This window comes from Pipistrellus kuhlii, unplaced genomic scaffold, assembly GCF_014108245.1.
Source record: "Pipistrellus kuhlii isolate mPipKuh1 unplaced genomic scaffold, mPipKuh1.p scaffold_m20_p_12, whole genome shotgun sequence".
NCBI classification, from domain to species: Eukaryota; Metazoa; Chordata; class Mammalia; order Chiroptera; family Vespertilionidae; genus Pipistrellus; species Pipistrellus kuhlii.
This window is the reverse complement of record NW_023425427.1, coordinates 45,709,484-45,727,464: the sequence shown is the minus strand read 5'-3', so window position 1 is coordinate 45,727,464 and position 17,981 is coordinate 45,709,484. Positions and strand designations below refer to the sequence as shown.

Sequence of the window (17,981 nt, the reverse complement as noted above, 5' to 3'; positions counted from 1 at the left end):
TACCCACTACCTTCTTCTTGACCTGCAAGTCCAGTTAAAGCCTCTCATATGTCCATTGTTTTCCTCCACCAAGCGAGCAAAACCACATTTAGTAAAGATATTCATTCTCATTTTCCAAGCCAGAGGGGACTTGATCAAGGGTCTATTGAAGGATTCTGGATAAGGGCAAACTCTGGAAACAATATGCCAAGCAAGGGCAAATTACTCAAACATGGCATGCCCTTGGGTCCAAGGGCTGTCTTATTTATGTCAACTTCTGCTGCAGTACTAAGCAGAATGACTGTCACAGAATGACACTGATGTGTGACTCTGTTGTTGGGTTAGATATTATGAGAACATATACCACCTCCCCTAGCAGGACCCAGCGAGGCAGATATCTGAGGCTCCTTGTCTTGATCCATCTAACTGCTTTACAAAGGTCTCATTGTGTCCCATGGGACAGTGCAGAGGAATGAATACATGCTTAGGTTTTAGCATCAGACCCTGGGCTCTTGGCTCTGCTATTTTATGGCTGTGTCACTCTGAGCAGGTCACACAACATGGCTAAGCCTCAGGTGACAACATGGAGACAAACAGCATCATGCTAAGAGATTGCTGTAAGGGTTAGTGAGATGATCATGTAAAGTTCCCAGCACACACAGGTATATAGTAAGCATACATTTATTGGGCTGGTGCAGAGAGATTAGGACAAAAAGGCAACGAATGGCTTCACATAATTGCTGCCTGATGTTAATTCTGAAAAGAAAAAAAAAAAACAAAACCCCACCTGTGATCAACATTGATCAAAAGTCACTTTGTAAATGAAGACCATGTGATTTCACCATGTGAGAGTGGATTTGCTCTGATCTACTCATGCTCGCTGCTATATTCCATCTTGTACATCTGACTATGTGAGGGAACAACAGGGATGCAGTCTGTCCTCAGGCTGGGCAACAAGCTCAGGCCTGTGCATAGAATGTATCTAGACTCATGTCTAGATGCTCCTAAGGTATCTCAAAAGGGAAGGCTTCCTCCTTGGGGTTGCAATGGGTGACCTGATTTCTCCCACTTGAACTAACCCACAGAGCTGGATCATGAATCTTTTCACAATATTTTCAGATCTGTCTTCATTCTGGGGAAGGTGTTATTCATTAGCTGCTGAGGAGAACTAAGCAGGAGCAGGAGGGGGAGGAGCTAACAAGTCGAAAGGCCCACAGATTGCCCCATCTCTGTAGCATCTTACGTTTGGTTGCTGAGAGCTGGGATTTGTAGTGCCCTCGGACCAGCCTGCAAGTGGACCCATCTCCGTTGCAAACTCCACAGTTATCTTCCTTGGCAATGCTTCCCAGCTGATGATCACAGCCAACAATCTAACAAGAAAGAGAGATGTATAATTTAATCAGGTACCTACTGCTGGACCCTGGATCCCCCATTGTCTTTGGGGAGGCATAAAACATGATTCCTATTTAGGGAACTGAATTCAGCTGGAATTTGAATCAAGCTAAGGAAGAAAAAAACAACATGGGTAAAGATGTTTGTATAGCTCAAATAAACAAACCCAAAGATAAGCGGGATGGAGAGAGAGGCAGGGAAGGAGGAAGGGGGAAAGGTGTGAGTAAGAAGATGATCTGGCACTATTGATATTACAGAACCTTCATTCAAAAATAATTCTCACTGTCAATAATTACGATTCCCTTAAATCTCTCTCTCTCTCTCTCTCTCTCTCTCTCTCTCTCTCTCTCTCTCTCTCTCACACACACACACACACACACACACACACACACACACACAAAACCATGAGGTTACTGTAACAAGAGGAATATAACGAATAATCTATATGCTCCATATGTTCCTTAGAATGTAAGATGCATAAGGGCAGGGGTTTTGTATCTTGAGCTCATTGATGTATTCTAAGGAACTAAAACAGTGCCTGGCAAGTTGTAGGACTTCAATAAATACTTGCTGAATGATGATGAAAATCCTTATTTTTCTAGCTATGAGAAGAGAAGGGGAATCACAGAATCAGCCGACAGAAACAAGGCTCATGTGTGTGTGAGTGGTGGGAGAGGAAGATTGACAGCAGGGTAGCAGAGATAACCAGCACCGAGAGCCTGCTGTGTGCCTGGCCTGGCCTGTGCCAGGCACAATATGCATAACTCAGTAATTCTCCAAACAATCACGCGAGATAGCCCCATTTCATAGGTGAGGTCATGAGTCTTGCCAAGGTCACTTAGTCAATCAGTAGCCCAGTTTTAAATGTATCTATCAAAATATTATGCTTAGTCCATGTCAGGTTTAACAAAATTACAAACATTTATCAAGTATATGGCAAACTCATTTGTATTTTTACTCTTTCCTTTCCAATGTTCAAGTTAAAAAAAAAAAGATTCAAATCTTAATTCCACCATTGTATATTTATAGTTCTCAGTAGATCTAATATCAAAAGGCATATTCCACTCCCAAATGATTGCAACCTCAGTCTTTGACAAACTCAAATGAGAACTGTGATGACATTTGAAGGGGCTTATCTCCACAGTCTCCTCAATTTGTCTTGTCTTTCAAAACTTTATTTTGAGGCCCAATTTTCTTTTTTTAAATTTATTTATTTTTCTTTATTGATTAAAGTATCAGTATGTGTTCTTATCCTTCCATTTTGCCCACCTCTCCCCATGCTACCTTTAATTAATAATAGCAAACACATGTTTAGGGAAAGGCTAGAAAAATATAATTATTTAACATTGTGTTATAAATATACTATGTTTTTAAAGGTGTTAATGTGTATTTTTTTTATTAAAAACACAGGCACCTTTTAAAAAAATATATTTTTATTGATTTTAGAAAGAAAGGGAGAGGGAGAGAGCTAGAAGCATGTGCCCTGACCAGGAATCGAACAGGGGATAGCTTATAGCCATGGTCTGTGAACTTCGGCTCGAGAGCCACATGCGGCTCTTTGGCCCCTTGACTGTGGCTCTTCCACAAAATTCCACAGCCTGGGCGAGTCTATTTTGAAGAAGTGGCATTAGAAAAAGTTTAAATTTAAAAAATTTGGTTCTCAAAAGAAATTTCAATCGCTGTACTGTTGATATTTGGCTCTGCTGACTAATGAGTTTGCCGACCACTGTCTTAAACCATGGGTCTATGCTCAATCCACTGAGCCACTTCCGCCAGGCCACACAGGTGTCTTTTAAAATAGATGACAAAGCACCAACTCCTTCAACAGTTGTACATTTTTTTGAAATGCAAAGATGTCATTTAGAAAACATAGTGCTGGGCTCTTACGTGGGAAGCAAAGGTAGGCTAACTCCATCTGGAGGGGTTCACTGTGAAGCAGCCATATCCTCAGTAGCTTCAGAGGCTGCAGGGAGACCCTGTCAGCATTCCACCAACTGCCGTCCATGCAGAGCCAAGCACATGCTGGCTTAAGATTTCTTAAATGTGCTTCTATTCGACTGCAGCAAAGTTACTTTCCAAAGGAACCCACACCTGAGCTGAACAACTTCTGTCTTCACTCTCATGTCTGAGCACAGTGTGCAATGGGAGTGCAGACGTAATTTATTTATCAAAAAGGCATTTAATCATTCTAGCCAACAATGATCAAAGATCTGCTATGGGCCAGGCCCAGTGTGAGGAACAAAATCCAATGGGGAGTTTAAGCACATCGGGGTCCAAGCTCATGGGACTTAGAGCCTTGTGGTGGAGGCATCAATTACTCAAATTACCAAATACAATACTGTACAATGATAATCACCATACAAGCTATAAAACACAGATACAAGGACTGCAAGAGCATAAACTATGGAGAATTTGATCTGGTTTGAGAGGCCAGAGATGATGTCCCTAAGGAAGCATCTTTTGAGCTGAGATAAAAATAAAGACTCAGATTAACTAGGAAAAGGGGATGTGTTGCTGTGGGGTTTACAGAATACTTTAGTCTTGCCTAGATACTAGCTAATTAGAAAGTAAGCAAAAAGTAGGCCCTGACCAGGTAGCTCAGTTGGTTGGAGAGTTGTTCCAATATATTAGTGGTCGGCAAACTGCGGCTCGCAAGCCACATGCGACTCTTTGGCCCCTTGAGTGTGGCTCTTCCTCAAAATACCACGGCCTGGGTGAGTCTATTTTGAAGAAGTGGCATTACAAGAAGTTTAAGTTTAAAAAATTTGGCTCTCAAAAAAAATTTCAATCGTTGTACTGTTGATATTTGGCTCTGTTGACTAATGAGTTTGCCAACCTCTGCAATATACCAATGTTGTGGGTTTGATTCCCGGTCGGGCCTCTATAAGAATCAACCAATGAAATGCAGAAATAGGTGGAACAATAAATCAATGTCTTTCTTTCTCTCTCTCTTCTTCCCTCTTTCCCTTCCTCTCTCTCTCTAAAATAAATAAAAACTTAAAAAAGAAAGTAAGCAAAAAGCAAAGTTGACAAAACAAACAAACTATAACCACACATCCAAATATCAGAAGATGAAATCATCTGATCTCCTTAGGGCTGAATCTTTTGAGGAAACATGGCAATCTTAATTTAAGCAGTATTCAAAGAATCGCTGCCTCTGCTGCTTTTGTTTGGATTTGGGAAGATACTCAGCTTGGTGGAAGGACAAGGTGGGCAGTGGGCATGAGAATTTACACTCTCAGGTATCTCAAAGCTAAATAGGTTTATTTCTCAAATTAAAGAAATTTCAGGTTTCTCAAATGATTTAAGTTTCTCTGGGAAAATTTTTAATAGGCTCTGATGTTTCTCAAGGGGCCAAAAAGAAGATAATCATGAAAATCTCCCTAATCCTAAATATTTCTTATGGTTCTACAGCCACTTAAAGAAAAGAACAGTCCAGCTCCATACATCCAAAATAACAGTGATGTTAGGAATAGCTAAATGGAAGGTGACATATTTTCAGGCTGACTTGGGCAGACCACCAAAAGCTCTCGGTGTACGTTTATGGACCCCGAGATATGAACCGAGTCAGTTCTAAATGGGCTTTGTTTAACTTCAGAATTGAAAAGACAAACATCGCCCTGACACAACTGCTTTCCCTCTCTCCGTATCAATTCCTTTTTAAGATGCCAAAGTATTCTAACTCAATTATTTTTAAAATGTGGAATACTTTATCATCAGATAAATGTTCTTATTTTGGTCCAAGTGGAAAAGTATTTGCAGTTATCAGGAAAATTGTTGTTGACATACTTTAACCTGTTGATCTCTTATAACTATTTGATTAATTAAAAACTAGTTAAACTGTTATTCTAAGAGCTCTATTAATAACAGAGGAAAATTAGGAATAAGAAATGGGCTTCATTGGCAGGTATAATGTCAGACCCCTCTGTGTCTTTGCACATGTTGTTATTTCTGCCTGGAAATAATTTTTTATTTGGCAAGCTTTATTTGGCAAACTTTCCCAATTCTTTATTTGGCAAACTCCTATTCATCCTTCAAAAACCAAATTGTCTCCTTCTAAAAAAAAAAAAGCCTTTCCCAGGTTCCAGAGTTAACTGCTTTCTTGCTTCCTCAGCCTTTTGTTCATAACTCCATGGGGCAGAGATAACTGGTTGCCACCCAATATCCATCTTCCTTAGTTTTCTCAAATTTTTTTTGGTGGCAATATATCCAGTGAAAAGAATACATTTCTCATATGCCATGTAGCCAAGTTATAATTAGTGAAATAAAAGTGGAAGTGTGCGGGGCGCCTGGGAAGGCTACTTAAACAAGTTGACTTAGCCGGGGAAGGTCCCTTCTGTCTTTGCCTTCCTGCCATCCTGTAGGCCCCAGTTGCTGTCCTGAAGAAGGGACAGTTCTGAGATGGGAACCTTGCTTTAAGGAAAGCAGAGCAGAAAGAGAAAGAGCTGGTTCCGGATCCTACTTGGACTGATTTACATCTTATTTTTGTTTTTGTTTTTCCTGTGAGCAAGTAAATCCCGTATGTGCTTAACCGATATTATCTTGGGGTTTCTCTTATATGTTCTCAATTCAAATAGTTATATACCTTATATTGAGTTTACTCTAAAGATGTCTGTCTCCTCACCAGATCGTGAGCTATTTGAGGGCCTCTGTTTTAGTAGTCTTTGTTATTTCTGCCAGTTAACAGTGTTTGACATTTGAGATGGACAATGAATATTAGGGAATCAGTGAAACACGTAACACCAAACATGATTTGCTAATATTGTAATGTAGGCTATAGAGCCTAGCCAGTTTGGCTGAGTGGATGGAGCATTGGCCTGCAGATTGAAGGGTCCCGCGTTTGATTCTGATCAAGGGCATGTACTTCTGTTGCAGACTCCTCCCCAGCCCAGGCCCTGGTCAGGGTGCGTGCAGGAGGCAACCAATTTATGTGTTTCTCTCTCATTGATATTTCTCTTTGTCTTTCCCTCTTTCGTCCACTCTCTAAAAATCAATGGGAAAATATCTTTGGGTGAGGATTAAAAAAAAAGCAGGCTATAGAGAAGCAATTTGAGATTGCAGTCATTGATGACCCACATATATACAAAGTGTGCATGTGTGTGTTTATATGTGTACACAGAGGAACAGATATACTGTTAATCGCCTGTCCTGATGTATGAACAAGAATTACTGTAATGGGCTATCCTTCTAAAGAGACTATTTCCCAGTACATCAATGCTCCTTATTAGCGAAATGTCACAGAAGGTAATGTTCCGGTCATTCAGTTCCCAGACCCACCCCCCATTCTGGACAAAATATTAAAGTGAGATAATGGCCACTCATAACTTTGGCAATTGCAGAGCATTTTTTGTAAGGGATGGAAAACTAACTGGACATTTTGGCCTAAAGCAGCTTATTAGTATGCTGCTATGAAGTGTCAGCTCAATCCTGTGCCCCCACCATCTAAAATGATTCCACAGTGTTGCTTTTCTTTCTTTTCTCCTTTTCATTTCCTTTCTTTTCTTGTGTTCTTTTCTTTTTTCTTTTCTTCTTTTGTAATAAAGCTTTTGTCTCAGGTGACATAAAGAGTGAGAAACTCCAAGATGTTTTTGTTGTTTAAACACCACGAGGGAGGTCATCATCTTTTGCTTTTCTGTCTTGAATATATGCCTCTTGCATCCATACAGGCACCCATGCATACATGCATACAGACATGCAGTCTTTCGTCTTCTGAGTAGAATGCACACGCTCAGCAGGGCTGATTTTCCTTAGTCTCCTTCAGGGCTCCCTAAATATAGGAGAAAAACCTCTTTCTAAACAAAAAAGTAGGACTATAGCATCCAGTCCAAGTTGGCTCATGGACTAGCAGCCTGTCGTGCAGATTTTAGGCATCCAGCCTAGAGTGTGTGCTGATAGGGGCTTCTTCCTTCACTTCTCAGAGTTGATAGCAAGTGAGCAGGCAGAACACGAATGAAACTCTCTGGACACCTAAATACGTACAATAAAATGTCTTCACCAGGAGCCACAGGAGAATAACCAAAAAAACATCACCATGTAAATAACTGGGAGAATGTAAATAAACACAATCCATAAGCAGATACCATGCCCCAGACTGACATGCTTAGATGGGTTCATTCTGGCCACGTTTCAAATGGTTTCCCATAAGAACCTCAACTTCTAGCATTAAATACTGAGCCAGTGATGTCAAGCTTTTCTTGATCCAACACCATGAGGTAAGAAACTTTTAAATCCCTTTATTTTCAGCACTGGGAAAGACAAATATGGAAAACTAAACTCTGCAAATCTGATCACAGCTGGTCTTATTTATAATTATTTAATTCAGATAGAACTTTATGGGGAAGGGTGTGCTTTTACATACATTATAACTCATTTACTATTTATGTTAACAGGGAAGAGAGGATATCTCCAACATTATCTTCAAAAGATTTAGATATTGATTGATTTGTTTATGCGTTTGCTTATTAGAAGAAGATGTCTAGCATATACATATGATACAACACAATGTAATGGCTGGAAAAAAAAAGGGAAATGGGGCAAAGAGAAAAACAGGAAGACAAGAAAGATGAATAAAGCCAGGAATGAGAGAACTACATAGAATGCACACTATAAAGTCCTATACAGTTGCTAGAGGGGGGTCACATAGCTGAATGTGAGCTTCTTAGAAATGAGAAAAACACGAGAAGTTACAAGGGTGACAGCATCCACTGAATCTTTTAGAAAATGCATGGGCTAATGCATTCCTGGTAGTATTATAGATACATATTAAATACTTATATAATAAATGAAGGACAAACTGCCTTCGGAGAACCATAATTATTCAGAGTACCAAAATCCTACATATACATCTGCTGTGAGTTTTCTGAAAGACACTGCCGTGTAACAATGTCCCCATGACATCTGCGCACATAAATACAAGGAGTTTCAAAGAAGTGGTTTTTCAGTTACCTTTGATGACCTCTAATGGTCAGGGAACATTTGGTAAAAGCAAATTTAAGGAGCCAAAACAAATAGTCCAGGCACAGAGCACTGTGATGGTCTGATTTAACAGCGCTGGGCTGGCAAAAATATGGCCCATGTACAGCTGTTTTTCCTGCCAGGATCCACAGCAGACATTGCTAATCAAGAGCAGTACTCTTTGCCACTGAGATTTCATGTGGTCCCAGATCCCCTACGACATTGTGCTTAGGAAGCCAAATCCAATAGCCGACGATGGCTGTTATGCAAGGAGACTAGACCAATTTACCATTCCAGGGTCAGAGAAAAGAGTTGGCTGACTATCTTTCAGGAAATTCTCCTCAGATATTTCTTTTAAGATTAGCATTCTCTTAAGCGTTGAGTGATTTCGAGTACAGATTATAACACTGAGGTTTAGAAAAGATAAACAGCTAACCTAAGGTCACATAGCTGGTAACTAACAAAACCAAAATTCCAACTCGGGATTCCTAAGCTAGGAAATTTCCTACGAACCAGGAAAATACACACTATAGAGTATTTATGATGGCAACAATGAACCATGATTACAAGGTTGAATATTTCTAGCAAGATCTCCACCAGTAGAGGCAGACTTCTGCACGGAGATGAACAGATGCCTTCATCTGTACTACTATGTGATGTAGGAGCACATACTGGAAGAAATGAGAAAATAACGACTCCCCATTTATACCTCTGCTTCACACCTCCTTGACTATCCCCTCCCCCAGCCTTTCATACATATGCGTGTACATACCCAACACCTCCCGTGGCTTGCTACGGGGCCCAAATTTCCTCCTTTACAGACTTCTTTCTTTTCAATTATGGTTTTCAATATGAGGAAACAAGATCCCTGGTCACTCACAAAGGTGCTAATAGCAGTCCATGAGCTATGTTTAGTAATTCCAAAAGCCTAATGGAAATATATTTACCAGCAATAAAACCACATAAGGTCACCCCAAATGCTAACCATCTCATTATACAAATAAGCTGAATCCTGATATTTATTGCATTTATTCTTAATTGTACTCAGGTCTTTAAGTCATAAAAGGGAAAAACAAATTATTACTTAATACAGTTAGTGTTTTGCGTCAATGGAAACTTCCAAAACACAAGGCCCACAGTGGGGGAAATAATAAAGGACCCCTTTGTTTGAAAAAGTTGGGAACCACTGGTGTAGTCCTTTGTTTGTTGTTACATACCTGTGGGAGGACTAACACATGAAGTTGTTGATTATACCTAAATTAAACCAAATCAATGGAGTATAAGGCATTGTGCTGGCTATTATGGCGCTGTGGGGAATACACGTAAGTGGTAGTAGGCATGGTCCCCATCTAGGGTGAAAGGGCTTAATCCAATCATTTCCTCAAAACAGGTGAGAACAGAAAGGGAGTAAAATCACTCCAACTAAAGGTCAAAAGGCAGGAGGAGGAGAAAGCAGATGGGAAAGCCACCTGGGGAAGGGAAAGTAAATTAGCATTTGCCAAATGCTTACCGTATTTAGGTTCAGCATACAGCTTCCTAATTAATTCTTGTAATATCCCTGAAAGTTAGCTAAAATTATGCCTATTGTACAAAAATAAAACAGACTCAGAAAGACTCAACAACTTGGCCAAGATCACATTGCTAGGAATTGGTGTTGCTGGAGTCGCAATCCAGGCAATGTCATAGATGAGTGATCCCTCAATTATGTGATGAGTTATGTTTCTCTTGGGGGTTAGAGGACGGTGAAGAGACAAGAAGGAGAGGAGGACGAACATGCTATTGTCAGCCACACCTTGTTGCCAAAAACAACAGCTGACTGCAGCTCTAAGTACTGAGAGTGAGCACCAGCCTTTTGTTTTGTTTTGTTTCTCTTCTCTTTTAAGAAGCAAGTGAATTGTTAATCCTCACCACCTGAGAATATTTTTCCCCATTGATTTTTAGAGTTAGTGGATGGGAGGGGGAGAGAGAGATAGAGAGAAACATCCATGTGAGAGAGACACACTGACTGGTTGCCTCTCACATTTGTCCTCACTGGGGCCAGGGATCAAGCCTACAACCCATGTATGTGCCCTTGACTGGACTGAACCCTAGACTTGTCAGTCCAAGGGCTGATGCTCTAACCATTGAGAAAACCAGCCAGGGCAAATGAATATATTTTTTTAAAAAATCAGTTACTTTTGTTCAATAGCTACAAACACATGGTACAGGGAAATTCTGGTAAACACCTTAGATTATTAGGCTATCATAGATGATTAGATGTAGCTCTGTTACATTCTAATGTACAACTATGTGAAAAAAATGTGAAAGCATTAATTCCTTTTCCCTTAGGCAAAGATTTCTTAAAGGAATGCTTCCCGTATATGGCATTACCCACTGGGTTTGCCTATCACTGGGGGGCTGCTCAGTTTTCTCCTGGGTCCACCAGAGTCCTTCCAATAGTCCACAAGAACCGGTGTCACTGGACTTAATGACCTCTTGACCTCAGGTCCCTCTGGCTCACTCTCCTTGCCATCACCAAGCACTTTCTGGCCTCAGCACATCTGTTACCTCTGACTGGAACGCTCTTCCTTAGACACTTCTACAGCAGCTCTCAGCCTTTTGGAAACTTCCACCTCCTCAATAAGGTGTATTTTGATCAGACTATTTAAAGCTGATTCCCTCCCCACAGCCAAGTTCTCTGACCCTGTCCCATGTTTTCCCTTTATCCTATGACACTTATTTTTATAATACAGTATGATTTACTTATTTATTAAGTTTGATGTTTATTTTATATCTCCTAAAAGGACATAAACCACAAAGTATCTAATAACAAGTAGTTAATATAAACGTGTTGAGTGAATGAATGAAGTATATAGTAGCTCCTCCTAATCTGCAGTTTCACTTTCTGCAGTTTTAGTTACTCGCAGCCAACTGTGGTTTGAAAACAATACATGGAAAATTCCCGAAATAAACAACTTGTAAGGTTTAAATTGCTTGTTGTTCTGAGTAGCGTGATGAAATCTCATGTGGACCCGCTCTGTCCTGCCTGGGGCGTCAATCATCCCTTTGTCCTGTGTCTCTGAGCTGTCAGTGCTCCCTGCCCATCAGCCACTTAGCAGCATCTCAGCTCCCAGATCAACTGTCCAGATATTGCAGTGCTTGTGTTCAAGTAACACTTGTTTCACTTGATAATGGCCCCAAAGCGCAACGCTAGCAACTCAGAAATGCCAAAGAGAAGCCATGAAGTGCTTTCTTTAAGACAAAAGGTGAATGTTCTAGACTTAATAAGGAGAAGAAAGAAAAAAAAATCACAGGCTGAGTTTGATAAGATCCATGATAAGAACGAGTCTTTTATTCATGAAATTCTGAAGGAGGAAAAAGAACTGTGTGCTCATTTTGCTGTTGCACCTCAGACTGCAGAAGTTATGACCCTAGAGTGTGATAAGTGCTCAGTTAAGATGGAAAAGGCATTAACTTTGTGGATAGAAGAGAAAACGGAAAATGTGTTTTGACTGACGACAATGTTGTGCCAGAAAGCACTGAGCCTCTATGAGGACTTCAGCAAGGAATCCCCTGAAAGGAGGGACTTCATTTTAAAATATATATATTTTATTGATTTTTTACAGAGAGGAAGAGAGAGGAATAGAGAGTTAGAAACATCGATGAGAGAGAATCATTGATCAGCTGCCTTCTGCACACCCTCTACTGGGGATGTGCCCGCAACCAAGGTACATGCCCTTGACCGGAATCGAACCTGGGACCCTTCAGTTCACAGGCCGATGCTCTATCCACTGAGCCAAACCGGTTTCAGCGAGGGACTACATTTGTATAACTTTTATTACAGTGTATTGTTATAATCATGCTATTATATTATCAGTTACTGTTGTTAATCTCTTACTATGACTAATTTATAAATAAAACTTTACCACAGGTATGCAGATGTAGGAAAAAAACATAATATTGTACATATAGGGATGGTTGCTATCTGCAGTTTCTGACATCCACTGTGGGGTCTTGGATAAGGGGGGCACTACTCTGTAGGCCAGGCTATAAGGGACAGGGATATATTATGATTTCAAAAGTTGTCCTCCTTGTCCCAACCTAGCACATAACAACAGCTTCCACCACTTAAACTCTCTGCCTCTAGTTCCAAAGACCAAAACAGAGCTCTGTCCAAGGGAAAAGGATCTCTCTGTTGGAATCACTTTGAAATCACTTTTTAATCTGAGAGTTTACTTTCTACTTGTCACTTTGCCTGCTACATCTCCAGTCCTTCATCCATTATTTAAGAAGTGCCTTGGGGCATAACTGCTTAGTATTTCCAAGCAAGTCTCCCTCTGACCTCTTTCCCACTGGGCACAGGGCTTTGGGCATCACGCCCAGGCCTGACACCAACCCTGGGCCTGGAAACGCGCTCTGTACATGCTCTCCTCAGCTCCTGAGTCTTGGCTCCTCCTGAGGGACTTTCGCTTAGATAGCCCCCTGGCCTGAGTCTTCCCAGTCCTCTGTGTGAGCTCTAGCCCTTTGGCTGGTCATTGGGCTGGACCAGAGCTGGACTCTTCCTGCATCTCGGACCTACCCATCCCTAACCCCACCACCATCAAAGCGTGGACTTCAGGCACCTCCATGGTTAGTCTAAAGGAGGCCCTGTTTCTATTGGAATGAGATTTGGTCAGGCGATTTTTAAAAGGGCCCCATTTCTATCCTCTTTAGTGTTTGAGCTAGAGATGGTCTCTTGTGTTCTGCATTAGCGTGCTTATTCTGCAGTTCTGGAGATGTTGAGGGATCGCCATGGGCTCTGTGGTGCTTATCTCTTTATGTTACAAAGCAAAGGGAAGGGAAGGGAGATATCAATGTTAGGGTATGAGACAGCTGATAAAAAAAAGGGGTGAATTTATTTGATTGCAAACATTTTTAAGAGGTTTTCCTGAGCTGCCTTTCTGGGCATCAATAATCGGATCTGTTTGCCTGGCTGGTGTGGCTCACTTGGTTGAAGGAAATCCCATGTACCAGGAGGTCATCAGTTCATTCCCAGCAAGGTAAGCTCATGCCAGGGTTGCAGGCTCAATCCCCAGTAAACTGATTGATATTTCTCATCAATGTTTCTCTCTCTCTCTCTCTCTCTCTCTCTCTCTCTCTCTCTATCTCTATCTCTATCTCTATCTCTATCTCTCTGTTTTTCTCTCTGAAATCAATAAAAACCTATTTTTTTTTAAAAGACAATGTCTGTTTATAAAAAAAGAAGAATCTATAATAATGTATTAATGGCTGGATAAACACCCAGAAAAGGAAAAAGAGAATGGCTCTTTTTTCCAACACATATGAAATTTCTCAGGTGCTCCCACCCTGATTTACTTTGCCTTTCTTATTTATTTCAGGCTCTGTTTTGAGTTAAATGTGTTTGTCTGGTTGTCTTCAGCAGAAATCCTAAGAATTAACCTAGTATAGAAAAGTGTGCACACAGACACTGGAATTCATTTTCAGCACGTGATCCGGGGACTTTTCTTTAACAAGCCGTCTTCTCCCTTCCCTGCTTCCAAAATTAGGGTGTCTGGAGAATGTGAAACAAAATTATACAAAGGCCTGACCTCTGGCCTTGCTTCTGTCTCTCAGACTGTGAAGTACCCAAGAGGGAAAGTGTTGAAATTGGCCTTACTTCACATGGCATTAACTGTAATTCTTTGTGAATTGTGGTGACATCATGGTATACTTTGACATCACTGCTCAGACTCCCCTCTGCTCCTGGGCATACAGTACATCGTTTTTGTTCAAACACAAGAGTCCTTTGTTGAGAAGAAAGGATAGCAGCTGGTCTTCTGCCCTGGTATGAACGTGGATCGTACGGAATGTGTCTGGTAAGTTACCACAAAGTCACCATTCTGCTACAATGGCTAGAACTCATTCACATGCACGGCCCTGGAAAAGTTTGGGAAAATTTATATCTAAAGAGTTCAAAATTCAGAGATGGGCCAAAAGTCAGCAAATTTATGTGTACAGTAAAGCTTTCACTTACATGTCTGAATATATCATCTGAAGTCAATATTCCAAAAGCAGTAGTATGCTGGCTGCATGTGAATGCCAAGGCCAGAGGTGAAGAAAAAGGAAAGGTGAAATGGGATTATCTGTCCCAAGACACTTCTCCTCCCACTATCACTGGTCAAGTGTCTCAGATCCCCAAGTCAGAAGGACTTCTGTTGTTGCCTGGCTCCAAAGTCATTTCCTGGTGACTTCCCAAAACTGATCAGTTTATACTAATAAAGCTAGTGATGCTATTATTATTCTGATTCAGTCAGTCAAAGATGTCCTCAGTTGATATATATTTTTTCTCTTCTCTTTTTCTGGGTTCTCTACTGCCATTTCTGTCTCAGAAAACAGCCTGAAAAAATTGTCAAAACAGAATTTATGCAAAAATATCATCTGTAAAATAACTCCAAACTTCTGTTCCATATGGCTCCAATGCCTGCACAAAGCAGAACATTTTCACATCAACTTGAGAAACTAAAGGTTTAATTCAACACTATTCCCAGAGGAATAAGTCATATCATAAAATATTTGGATGGGTCTTTTATTTTTAAAAAATGTGACACCCCCCCTCCCCGCCCTAGAATAAGCAAAGCCAGATATGATCCTAGGCTCTGTCAAGAGCCTTATATTTGTTAAAAGTATTTTTTGCTCCCTCTGCAAATGTTACACTTAAGACCAACTAGTGTCCCATCTCTGCCTTTACCACACATTCACCTCCCTGACCACTTCTCAACCTGGCATGACATTCCTCACTCCAAGAACCTGCCTGCTGTAAAGCCCTAGCCTAGGCCATGAAAGAGGCCACATGAAATGTGGGCAGAACAAACAACTCAACCTGGATGTGATGATTTATCATCACTTGCTTGAATGCATTAGACACCCTCAGAAGGAAATTTAGTTCTCATGGGTTACAAGAGGATAATCAGGTCTCCTTTATACACTCTTGTAAGAATTTGATGTGATAGCTTATATAAGAAGTCTAGTACAGGGCCTCGCACATAACAACTTTCACCACATACTCTGGAATTTTTAATTTCAGATCTACTTCATAGTTCCCATAATTATCAGAACTAGATGCTGATTACTTCGGGGGATATGTGGTTATTGTACAAATCGGAGGTATTTCCCCCTAAGCATGAAAATGTCTCTGAATCTATAAAGGAAGCCTTCGTGATCTGAGTACCTATAGACTTGTCTCACAGCTCCAGCTACTACAGGGTCAAGTTTGCAAAAGCTCAGATCCATTTCAGTTCCTCTGGACTTTACAACAGCAAATATGAAGTAAGATTATAATCCCAGTCCCAGGGAAGAAATAGACTTTTTTAGAGGGCAGAGCAGATGTAGCCTCATTGGAAAATGGTTTTTAACTTCCCTCTATTCTGCTAAAGTAGCCAGTGAAATAGAAGTTCACCTGGTGTGCTCTTTGGGAAATGATAGCCATGAGTTTTTGAGGATTCTGTTAGAAATGAAAAACAACCTCTCTGAAACTGCTATGTGCTAGCAAGTCATCTCCTCTGTAGCACATTCAGATGAGAGAGGAGTGCTCAGGATTCTTACAAGGTCCTTCCTTAGTGCTCCCATTCTAGACCACTGATCCAGAGTTCATTCAGGGCCACTTTCAAATATGAATAAGTGAGTTACAATCACTAAATGTATGCCAACACAAGATAAAGATTTCTCAAAGTCATTCTTCTAATCTGAAATCCAAGGAAAGATATATATAATCTTTCTAGGTTTGGAGCAAGAACTTGGGGTCCTGTTTTCTCCCTGGGTGCCTGAACCCATATGAATATGTTGATATGATAGATGAATTTAAAGAATTAAATTAGTATTCAGTATATCCATCTTCCTTAGAGGGAATATTCAAAATCTTTTTTTTTTTTTTTAATGGGGAAGAAACTTTGAATTTGAATGTGTAAGCCAACAATCAATCAGTTAGTTCTTTTTTAAAAGAGGAAAAGTAGCCTTCCTGAAAACAGAAACCTGAATTGCTTATTAACCAGAATTAGCAATATACCAGTCAGAGCAAGTCACAAAGTCCGAACAGAAAAATGGGCTGGATGATTTTTACCGGGCCAACCATTTCCTAAGCCAGATGAAAGGTTAGTTTTTGAACATGGTGACTGCACTTGGCTGGAGGAAGGCTAATGGTGATGAACTTGGCTACCCTTTCAATCTCCAAGCTTGTGCGTGCAGAATAACCAGCTGCATTTTGCTGAATCACTGAAATCTTGACAGTGGCAAAATGAACTGCTGCTTCCTTCATTTTAGACAACAACAAGTTCACTCAAAGGCCCTGTGATAAAAGACAAAGACTGCATACATTTTTTTCTCATTCAGAAAGATGAGAAAATTCCACTAGCCACCCACTCACATACATAGAAGTGAATTCTTATTCTTCCCTACTGTAGTCCTAGTTAAAAACCAGCTGAAACTACAAATTTCAAATCTGAGAGAATTTAAGACTCAGTATATATCTCATTTAGAAATAAAATTAAGTTAACATTTAAATTTAAAAATCTTTGAAAATTCAAGTTTTTATAATAGATACTGGAGGCCTGGTGCATGAAATTTGTGCATGGGGGAGAGAGGATGGTGCAAGGTGTGTGTCCCTAGCCCAGCCTGCACCCTCTCCAAAATCTGAGACATCCCTCTCACAATCCAGGACTGCTGGCTCCCAACCACTCGCCTCCCTTCCTGCTTATTGCCCCTAACTGCTTCCACCTACCAGCCTGATCACCTTATAACCACATCCCTGCCAGCCTGATCAATGCCTAACTGCTCCCCTGCTGGCCTGTCCACTTCTAACTGCCCTTCCTTGCCAGTCTGGTTGCCCCTAACTGCCCTCCCCTGCCGACCTGGTTGCTCTCAACTGCCCTCCCCTGCAGGCCTGTTCACACCCAACTGCACTCCTCTGCTGGCCTGGTCACCCCCAACTTTCCTCCCCTAGAGGCTGATCCCCCCCAACTGTCCTTCCCTGTAGGCCTGGGTCTCCCCCAACTGTCCTCCCCTGTAGGCCTGGTCTCTCCCAACTGCCCTCCTCTGCTGACCCGGTCACTCCTAACTGCCCTCCCCTGCAGGCTTGATTGCCTCATTTGCTCTCCCTTGCAGGCCTGATCTCTCCCAACTGCCCACCTTAGCTGGCCCAGTCACCCTTAACTGTCCTCCCCTGATGGTCTGATTGCCCACAACTGCCATCCCCTGCAGGCCTCTTATGGAAGCCATCTTGTGTCTACATGGGGGCAGCCATCTTGTGTTGAAGTGATGGTCAATTTGCATATTACTCTTTTATTAGATAGGATAATTGGCTTTTAGTCAGTTTTCTAAAACTACTTAAAAGAGTTAACTCAGAAAGCTTTTGTATATACTCTCTTCTACCACTCTATTGCAACCCAAATTACCATAAGCAAAAAAGAGAAGACACTTTTATGGTTGATGCAAGAATCATAATTGGCCATACTAAAGCAAATTTGATTTTTTTGCATGAGTTATATATAAGGCTGTAATTGGAGATAAGTGTTTTATATTTTTAAAATATGCAACATGTCCTTATCAATATAAATTTAGAATTTTTGTAAATCTAAACAGAAAAGTTCCCAATTTTATAAGGCTGAGTCTATCAACACTACATTTGCTAGAAAAACATGATTGAA

General features: G+C 40.8%; 1 protein-coding gene across 3 annotated transcripts in view; it reads right to left on the bottom strand.

The window, feature by feature from the left end:
* Positions 1–17,981, bottom strand: part of ADAMTSL1 (ADAMTS like 1) — an 849,328-nt gene that overhangs the window by 255,111 nt on the left and 576,236 nt on the right. For all 3 annotated transcript variants that reach the window (XM_036434138.2, XM_036434136.2, XM_036434139.2), the window contains one exon: positions 1,223–1,349. In XM_036434138.2, coding sequence (XP_036290031.1) covers positions 1,223–1,349 — 127 coding nt within the window. The remainder of the gene's footprint in view (positions 1–1,222; positions 1,350–17,981) is intronic.